The 10,655-nt window shown below is 36.1% G+C and overlaps 2 protein-coding genes across 2 annotated transcripts in view; both read left to right on the plus strand.

Moving 5' to 3' along the window:
- Nucleotides 1–5,014, plus strand: part of pibf1 (progesterone immunomodulatory binding factor 1) — a 44,251-nt gene extending 39,237 nt beyond the window's left edge. The window contains exons 16-17 of the mRNA XM_016546549.1: nucleotides 4,162–4,341; nucleotides 4,599–5,014. Coding sequence (XP_016402035.1) covers nucleotides 4,162–4,341; nucleotides 4,599–4,652 — 234 coding nt within the window. The 3' untranslated portion in view covers nucleotides 4,653–5,014. The remainder of the gene's footprint in view (nucleotides 1–4,161; nucleotides 4,342–4,598) is intronic.
- Nucleotides 5,015–6,165: 1,151 nt separating this feature from the next.
- Nucleotides 6,166–10,655, plus strand: part of klf5a (Kruppel like factor 5a) — an 8,155-nt gene continuing 3,665 nt past the window's right edge. The window contains exons 1-2 of the mRNA XM_016546558.1: nucleotides 6,166–6,540; nucleotides 8,768–9,659. Coding sequence (XP_016402044.1) covers nucleotides 6,361–6,540; nucleotides 8,768–9,659 — 1,072 coding nt within the window. The 5' untranslated portion in view covers nucleotides 6,166–6,360. The remainder of the gene's footprint in view (nucleotides 6,541–8,767; nucleotides 9,660–10,655) is intronic.

A 10,655-nucleotide genomic window follows, 5' to 3' on the forward strand; every position in this document is an offset into this window, starting at 1 on the left:
AACTGATTGCACTGTATTTTATGTATGTATAATCATTTTCTATTTTTAACTGTCTTAAATTCATTTTAAATAAATTTTTAAATCATCTTCAAAGTTTTTAAATTCCTTGTTTTATTTTTGTGATAATTTTTTTTTTAATTATTTTACTTTCTTTTATGTAAAGCACTTTGAATTACCATTGTGTACGAAATGTGCTATATAAATAAACTTGCCTTGCCTTGCCTTGTTTGGATGATTCTAGAGACATATATATATATATATATATATATATGTCAACAAAAAATACTTATTAGTAACATGAACATTACATTTCTTTGGGAGGGTTTGCCTTCGCCATGCTTCCTGGAAATAGGGGTAGGAACTTGACAGCCTCATGTGACAGGAAGGAAGTGAATACCTTCTTCTTCTTTTTTTTTTCTTGAAATCCTTTATTTGGTTGTTTGCTTGCATGTCATTGAGAAATAAAACATGGATAACATCTAGAAAAATACTTACAAAAGGAAAATGACAATTATAAACTGCGGCAACTATAGTTGCCGGTGGGCTTAAATGGGTTAATTCATGTTTGTGATTTATTTTTATATTTTTTTATATTTTTCTATCATTCTATTTATGGTTTTCTTTCATACTTCGAAAGAAGAAGAAAAAAGAAAATAATCTAGAAGAACCTAATATTGTGCCCTTGTTTATTGTACTATTCCTTTGCTAATTGTTGTAAATCATACCGCACCGAAAATTTAGATTTTGGGTTCTAAATTTTTTGATTTTGGTTCTAAAAATAATTTTACAATTCCAGTGGCATTTCCATAAAAAAAAACAAAAAAACAAAAAACAAAATGTAATTCATCAATAATATGTTAAGACCATCTTGCAATACTATATTGATTAATTTACTTTCCCATTTCACATAAGGTCAAACTAAAGATCATAGAAACCACTAACCACTGACTAACTTCATAATAAATTAGGAGTAAAAAAAAATAAAAAGCATTCTGTAATTGATATCCATAACAGATACCAGGACTGTTTTTTGTTGAACAACCTATTGTAACGGGCATTTTTTTTCATTGATTTTTTTTTAGCAAAATCAAAATTATTAATGAAATAAGATGATATGAAATTATAATATATATAATATGAAATTAAGTAAATAATACAACTCCAAGTTACTCACATAAAAACTGCTTTTTTGAGGAATGTTATCATACATTGTCCATTAAAGGTATCTACTCATGAGATAGTAAGAGAGTAGTTCCCACAGACACAGAGTCTAGTTTAGGTGTGTCCTCTTTCATTGTCACTCACTCACCCAGCCTGCCTGTCCAATAAGTAGTTACACTGCGTACCTGCAGTTTACTCTGTAAACAAGTCATACCTTCATCGGGAAAAACTCTCATGCAAATTAGGAATCTGCAGCACTAGTAATTGATCACTGGATGCTTCTGCTTTATATGTTTAGGAAGCTCTCAGTACAGCTCAGTTGCGACAACAGCTTTCCTAGAAGTTTCTGAGATGCAGTAACTAGAAAATCCAGTCTCTCAGGTCAACTTTTTCCCATGCTCAAGTCATCAGATTCATAATAACCTTGCTGCTTGTGGTTGTTGACAGACAGCTAATACATTGCCTCATTGAGGGGAACCAATGTGTAACGCCAAAATCTATTTGACTAGTAGGTTCTGAATTGAGTGTTTTGAATGGCAAGGTATGAAACAAGGAACAAGTCGGTACACTATATGATTTTTTGTGAAAAATTTATTTTGGTTTCATATATTAATTTTCGAATGCTGCATTTAGAAATAGAAATAGAATTGCGTTTCTATTAAATGAATGGAGTTTTCCTGTATCTGAAAAGCACACGAAGGTACACTATACCTCGTCTCACATTCTGAACTCTTGGGATATTAAGGGCAGGGCGTAACTGATTAAGCGCCGGTGCAATCTGGAGCTATTTTCAACCAAATGCTGCTGGCACACACTGTGCCGACTTCACAACTTCCAGTGGCATGTTGGCAGAAAGCATGCAATCCTCACAGACAGCTGCTCCTCACTGGCGCTTTTTAGCATGCCAGCGCATATGGTCGCGCAGTGATAAATAGAAATATTGAATGACTCTTACGCATTGGGCTGATCTTCATTCGCCGCTGAACCGGGCGGTCATGTGCTAGCAGGGGATCTTTTACATTGCCATCATGCGTGTGAATATTAACCGTTTGCAAAAAAAATGCTATTCAACTTTTTTGGAGGTTTTTGTTTTGACACCAAAGTGTCAAAACAAAGTTCCTTTCAGCAGGTTTTTTTTTTTTCTGTACATTTTTGTAGTAGCATTCCTGTTGCATAATATGGAATGTCTGTCCCCTTCTTCTCAGTATTATTTTAAGACCTAGATGGTTTTACTCAGGGCAAGTATGTACAGTTTTTTGTGCAGTATTCTGTAGCTCTAAAAGTATCTTCTATATCTGTCACCAGTGCTTTTCTTTTTGAAAAACTTTTTGGCGTCTGTGATTTTTATCAGCATGCTGGAACACGAGTATGAACAGCAACTGATCTGACATCACACAGTCTTTTTCTATAAACATTTTTTATTTATTCACACAAGTCAGGTAAAAATATGAAGGTTTTTTTTTTTTTCTCAATCCAGCCACAAATTACTGATAGGTTGTAGTTGAGACAAGACTGTGGTTGAACACAGGAATCATAAACATAGATGAACTCACTCATTAATATGCAGTTGTCAGCAATTATTATTTTTATTATTATATTCTTACAGTAAAACACCAATTAGTCAGTATTTCTTTTTACCAACCAGATCTTCTTTCGTTTTCTTTTTCTTTTTTTCTTTCTAATAAGTATGAAGAAAAACATTTAGTTTTTGTTGTTTTATTTTTATTTTTTTATTGTATTTTTTAATAAAAATTAAGAAAAGCGTTGAAAGTTATATTGCAGTTTCACTGTTTTCAAGCAACTTTATATCTTTTGCGCCACATTGTTTAAAATGAGACAATTTTTCTCAGTGACATCTTGTATGCAGTAACATTTTTCATGAAACCTCTATCCGTTCTCAGAGCTGTATTACACTGATGACTTCAGAGTAATAAAAGAAACTTGTTTGGTTTGAGGGTGTTTCCTTCAATTGATTCAGATAGTATTTACACTAAAGCAGGGTTGTGTGCTTTGTAGAGGTACTCTCAGGGCACCCCTTGTACTGGAGAGGTTATGAAGATACACCTCCAATTACCTTAGAACTTTTAAATGAAGTGTTTACATGAACCCCCCCCCCGGCTGCTCCTGCTAATGTCTTTTCGTATATGTAGTGCATTGTGAACCGCTTCAAAAGAAAGGAAGAGTGAGAAAGAGAACAAGAAGGAATGAAAGAAAGAAAGAAAAACATCTGCAAAAAAAAAAACAATTACACATAAAGGAATAGTTTGCCCCAAAAATGAAAATTCTGTCATTTATTTATTCACAATCATGTCATTCCAACGACACTGACTATGTCAACTACAGCAAGGACAAAAAGCACCATAAAACTACTATATAAGTAGTCCATATTATTCTTAATATCTGTCCAGCCCTTAAAAGGACAAATAAAAAAGCAACAACATAGAAGTAACCCAAGCAACTATATTTAAAGTATTCTCAAGTGTTAAAATACCATAGCTTTCATTTTTTAATATCCTGCAAATGTTCGGATATGAGGTATACAAACACAAAGGGCATTTAGTGGCTGCAATGTGCTTTTTTTTCTTTCTTTCTTTCTTTTTTTTTTTTTTTTAAATCTGACCAAAGTTGGATTTCAGTACTTTAGAGAAGGGAAAGATTTTCAGTCAATGGTGACTCAAATTTAAATTTGTTTATAATAAATTTTTTATTTGTTATGTGGCTTTAGAAGTGGATTTTATTTGGCTTTGAAATATAGTGCATGCGGTTGTATGGATGTTATGCAATGTTGACATCCTACATCAGGACACATGGGATGTTTATAGTTTCAGTATTAATTGCCCTTCCTAAGGGCATAGCACTGCTGGCAAAACAAGACTGCAATCAAAGCACAACAGATGCTGCAGGCTCTTTCTTAGACATTGTGAAGGGGAAACAAACGAACAATAGGATGAAGCTCTTTAACTCTCAGGCTACCACTGATTTGTTCTTACTCTGTTGCAGGAACTGTCTGTGATGAAGCAAGTCCTGATTAGCATGCGCTCACAGCAGCACGGTGGGCCTCTGTCTGTATCCCTACCTGAGCTTGAGACCGATGGTGCCGGTGCAGCAGTTCATAGACCCAAAGCTTTAAAAGGCACAGACAAGGAGCAATACAACTATGATCCCAAACCCACAGTGTTCGTAAGTTTTGCTTTACTACCCATGTACAGAACCTTTCAAAGAGTAATTTGTCTTCTCTATAAAACAGGGACACATTTTAAATATTTTTTTGAACTGCTAAAAATGTTTTTTTTGTTGTTGTTGTTGTTGTTTTTTGCTTTCTATTTGGGCTGCTTGTGGCTAGACTCACAATAACCTTTACAGAATTTTTTACTCAGACCAAAGTCCAAAGAAATGGTCAAAAATATTTAACAATGATGTTTTTTTTTTTTTTACAGACCAATAAAGAAGTTCCAGAATGGTACAGAAAAGTCAAACGGAAAACTAAATAGACTTGTTCAACTTGTTTTGGGATGCAACCAAGGATGAAAGTCTTTTTTAAAAGACCTATTACACAGGTTTAATGTGTAGCCATGAAAAATGTGAACCTCAAACTATGAATTTTAATTTTAATGGTAATAAATCATTCAAACAGGCATGTGAATTTGTTTTTAAAGTAAGGTTCTAAAGTAAGGTTATAAGCAACACGTAGCTATACTGAATATAAGCATTTTTAATCTTCACCCTGTAAAGATATCTCAATATCTGAATGTATCATTTGATGGTAATAAGATCTGGATCCTTCCGCTTTGATTCGTAAGACGCGAGACACGCTGTTGATAAAAATAAAGGAGCGCGCGCATACCTTTATAGCCAGCCGCATTGCGTGCTTATTTGTGTCATCTTAATGTTACGCGCCACAGGCTCGAATGTCCAGCAAGAACAGCGGTAGCAGTGAGCTGCGTTTTATTGATTAATTTCATTGATTCAGTCTGCTTGAGATGGATATTTTTGTTTGCCGTGTTGTGTTATTTTTAAATGTGAAATTATGGTAAACATTTATTTTATATAGGTATCATTTACCGTTTGTAAATAAGCCTTATTTTACAGCTTTGGAAACAGTAAATGCAGATGTGCTGACAGACACGTCTTTAAAAACTTTTGTTTTAGTGCTTTCGAGGAATAAATATTTGAAGGGGAAAAAATCTGATTGCATTGACTGCTCTTGGCAGTCGGTTGCCACATGATGAGATCTCAGATGAGATTTCAGATGAACAAAACGGATAACAAATCAGAAATAGTATAATAAAACATACAATAATTAGTTAAATAAGTTCTTGCAAAATGTGTAGGCCTATAACATTTTAATAGAATTTGGCATTAATAGCCTACCAAATTAGTGTAGGCCTAAATGTGAAATCTGCATTCATTAAAACAATGCCACTGATTACAGTGAATGTCATAATGCGTAGCCTAATTAAGTACAGCATAACATATTTGCGTTCTGTAAGGCACTAACAGATCCAGTAAGAGATTCATAAGTGTGTTAGATTCATTAAAAGCACCGGCTCTTAAGAGTCGGGAATCGGACAACCTTGACCTCTTGTATGTTGTTGGTTCACTTAAAAGAACCGACTCACAAGAGCCATTCGTTCGGGTATTCGACTACCCTGAAAAAGATCCGGTTTTACGACTTGTTATTGGCTATTTACTTCTCTGCTGTAGCTAGTTATTTGTACTAACATACTTTTTTTGTATTATGTAAAATAAAGAATGTTTTATCATAAAATGCACATTAAATTAACCGATAAAAATAATGAATACAATTCGAACGCAATTACTATTTATAGTGAGTTGTGATTTTATGCTGCACTGCCGTTATTATTCAAATTATTTAAATGCTAAATTAAATACTTAAAGGGGTGGGCAGATTTAACTCTGTTTTGACGGGTTTGTTGCGCTGTTACAGTAACAGCAGTAGTAAAGGTGTAGCCGTCTCACTTTCTCAGTCCCTGTCAGGCCCCGCCCTTTCAGCGATTAGACATATATCCCGGAGCTCCAGGAACGGAGCGAAGCGGAACGGGACATTACTACTAAAAGCGCGCGCACATACACGCACGGGTATCATTCCATGCACCATACACTCACCTCCCCTTCCTCTTCCTCAACGTCTATCAAAACACATCTTGCGGACCCTCTCTCCGTCACATCCACGGCTTTATGGCCGCTACGCTTCTTACGATGAGCGCTGCGCTCGCACCGGGGCAAGATGACTTTCTCTCGCTTCTCAAACCCTCACTGTCCGACGGCTTTCAGGAGGACCCCTCTCTGTTTTCCTTTGAAACCAAGACTCTCGACACGGAAAGGAGCTTATCAAACGACTATTCTCAGGTAATTGTTGTTATCAGTTCTTTGAATTGAGCTTCGCTTTTTCGCTTTGCTCAAGATATGACTGTATCACTGGATGGATTAAAGATCAAATGCATCCCTTCGTGTGAAAGGTGGGCCGTTGTAGATGATGCGGCAGCCTGCACGCCTGCAGTCCCATCAGCATCATGCCCCATCCAATGCGTTAAGCAAGCCATGTGCGATTCTTTAATTATTTCATAAGATAATTTTAGAAAAAAATAAAAAATCTAGTTTAAAGAATAGTTAAAATAAACTTTTATTGTGTTTCTAATTTACTGTTTGTCGTTTTCGCTGAAATGTTACATTTTCAGATTCTTAGAAATTGAGGATTTTGTTCCCCCATCCACAATTATCACCTTTCCATTTTAAAAAACGGACAAAAGGTGTTAAATTCTGGACAATTCTACTTTACACTTTGTCACAAGAACGTATTTCAGTGTGTTAATTCGGTGTGCATTTATAACAATTGTATTTTTGTAACAAATAATCGCTCATTTCCATCAACTCATTTCCATAACCTTATTTATTTATTTATAAAATGCTTAATCATTTTCACCAGGTCAGGCAGAGTTTAAAAAAAAAAGAAATGAAAGATGATAAATTAATTTGAATAATTTTAAATCATGATCTGCATTGTTTTTTTGTTTTTTTTTTGTTTTTTTTTAGGTGTTATTACCAAAGAAAGGTTATTATATGAGAATTTTAATTTTTATTAGAAATTCAAAGTTAATCTTATATGCAACTTGTGTTCGCTATCAGTGCTTATCCCGTGTTCTCCAAATAGCCTACAAACAATAAATAAATAAACAAATGTCATTGCCATAATAGTCATTACCATCACACATTGCATAATTTAAAGAATCATCACTGTTCAAAAATTTAAGTAGCCTAGTCCAAAGCGTCCTCAGATTTGGTGATGTTTTGGGGATTTCCCCGTGGCTGTAACGCAGGGGAGAGTCTGGGCTGGGACGGGTAGCGCACAGACTCGTGTCAGTTGCTTGCAGTTGGTTTCTTGGCTACCGAACCGTCAACAACTGCCTCCCCCTCCTCACCCACGCGCGCTGCTCTCGAACTCCGAACTGAAACTTCCCAGCAACGCCGAGCCTCAAACTGAAAACTTGTGAAAGAGATACATGTCCGGCGAACAGCTGGAAGATCTAAATCCAGAAATCGCTATGTGTAGCAGCCGCATAAAGAGCACTTAAAGAGCTCTGGCATTCCGAGTGTCTATGTATGCATGTACTGTATATGTGTGTGAGTGTTTTCATTTCCACTGATGTTTATTCCTCTAGTGACTAGATATAGATATTACTCTCAGGAAGTAATGAATGAGTCTTGATTTAATATTTTCTGCTGATTACGGTTTTATGATAATTGGGTGGCGATATGGAAAGGCTGAGCAATCTCTCCAGCATGCTTTCCACCTGTCAGCAAGTCTGTTTTGAGCTTGTGGTATGAGCGCTGTTTTACAGTCGAAGGCGGAATGTAGCAGAGACATATCGAAGAAGACTTGATAAATGCTTTACCTCTGACTGCTCCATACAGCAACACAACCAATTCATGCTCTCAATATAGACAAGATCGCAGATCAGGTGGTAAAACATAGTTCTGATTTCTAGGTTTTATAAATTGGCTTTGCAGGTAAAAATATCTACCCATAAATTTCTAGTAAAAAAATCTAACTTTCATTCAGACATTCATGTTGGTAGTGCTGATATACTGCAAACATAATACATTCAATGACAGCAAATGAGATGAACATGAATGTTACACAACATTTACTGAAAATTCACAGGAAAAAAAAATAATAGAAATGATTTATTATTAGTTAATAAGATTTAAAGACCTGTCTGTTAATCGTTCAGCAGAAATGATCGGTTACTTCAAAATTGCGAAATATCGGCCATTTACTTACCCGATAAATTGGTGAATAAATAAATCACTAGATGTATATATTTACTTTTACCCATTCCAACAGGCTTGCCTGTCCATATATTACTAAAAACTTTAAGTTTCTCTCTTTTATTATTATTATTATTATTATTATGCATTCAAGGTTCATTGATTTCTATTAACCATTATTATAGTCCAAAGCATCCTCAATTGAAGTGGAACCAAAGGAAATATCTCCTAATTACTCAGCCTGGCCGATAAATCGGTTTATTGCTAGATGTATATGATAGATTTAGTATATATATATATATATATATATATATAGAGATTTTTTTTTTTTTTTTTTTCACAACCTGTGGCTCTCCCCGACCCAAAGAAGTCAAGACGAGAGAGCATCTCTGTAATGGACCAGTTTTTTGGGGACGACCACGGGTCCCCCTACAGCATCAACATGAATGTCTTCCTCCCCGACATTGCTTACCTAAGAACGGGAATGTGCCGGCCAGCGCGGCCTTCAGTCCCCAGCCATGTCAAAACTGAACCTGTAGCGGCGCCTTTCTCTCATCCCGAGTGTCCGGTGAGCTCGATTGGCCCCGCTCCATCCGCGCTGCCCGATTTCACCAGCATCTTTAACTCGACTTCCACTTCGGGTTCTGAAATCAATCCCATGGACGATAACTCTGGGGTCTTTGTCAAGCAGGAGATGCAAGGCTTTGACATCCCACAGGATGGGCCGCTCTTCCAGCTCCTCAACTCGGAGCTGGACATCCCCCATCAAGCCGATTCACACTCCCACCCTCACGCTCACTCTGTGCCCTCACAGATGCCTACTTTCCACGACCTGCACTTAGCGACCCAACAGACAGCTGCCAAGCCATACTGTGGCATGCCCGCCACCAGCTTCCCTCTCGGCCCGGGTCACTTTGTGCATCCTCAGGGTCAGGCCCACTCGCAGCTCAAAATGCCCTATCTTCCCCCCTCGCCTCCCACTTCAGAACCTGGCAGTCCTGACAGACAGAAGGAACTGCTTCACAATCTGACACCACCACCATCTTACGCCGCCACTATCGCCTCCAAAATGGCTGTCCATGCGCCCAGTCACCCAACACCCACCTCGACACGAGCTCTCGCGAACACTGGGTCCATGCCTGTTCGTTACAACAGAAGAACAAACCCAGACCTTGAGAAAAGACGGATACACCACTGTGATTTTGCAGGTACAAACTGTTTTTTCAATTGAACTGGATCTATAGCCAAATTCACAAGATGCTGCTGTGTTTTCTGAAGCACTATGTTGCTTTCTACTGCACTTTCTTACTCACACACTTGAATCCACTGTTAAATAATTCAGAGACGGCAAAGCCTTTTAACCAGCGCTCAAAATGAATGCCAAAGAGTTGACGTCAGGCTGATTGTTATTGAATCCTGTTGCATCAAATTGACTGGGCAAACTGTAAAACAGACAAGCCTCACAGTGCCATTAATAGTGCATTTACGCTAAGAAGCTGCATGTCTGAAGCAACGAGCTTCGCAATTAAGAACCCATCACTGAGTGGGGTTTTACAGCTAACGACATGAGATGGGCTTTGGATTCCTAATTGGAAAAGAAAGCATACTGAAACCAAGTAACAGGATGCTCTTATTTGTGAATGTGGCAATGAGTGAACCAACTGATTTTGTGTTGGAGACTAAAAAGAATAAATCGCTCTCTAGTCCTACTGTTAATGTATCAAACATTACAATGGCGTTGTTTTGTTTTAGAATTAAGAACTGAAATATGTAATAATTTTATTATTATTTGAATAATATATATTTTTGTTATCAAAAGCCTTCCAGCTTTTTATCTGTCAAAAGATTAAACCACTCTTGTCATATTGTTTATGTATCAAGCATAATAATTGCATTTTATTTATATTTAATAATTTTTTACTTTTTAATAATTTATCATTTATTTTATTTATGATTAATTTAATATGTTTTTATCCATAGCCTCTCTGTATATTTTTATCTCTCAAATGATGAAATATTCATACTGTCATACTGTTTATGCTTCAAGCATACTAATTGCATTGTTTTTAATACTTTATTAAAGTATAATTAATACTATTTATTAATAATTATTATATTATATTAATAATTTATCATTTAAATATTTAATAATTTATAATTGTGTATATATATATATATATATATATATATAGTAATCAAATCCC

This window comes from Sinocyclocheilus rhinocerous, unplaced genomic scaffold (assembly GCF_001515625.1).
Source record: "Sinocyclocheilus rhinocerous isolate Xijiao unplaced genomic scaffold, SAMN03320098_v1.1 scaffold580, whole genome shotgun sequence".
Classification (NCBI taxonomy): Eukaryota; Metazoa; Chordata; class Actinopteri; order Cypriniformes; family Cyprinidae; genus Sinocyclocheilus; species Sinocyclocheilus rhinocerous.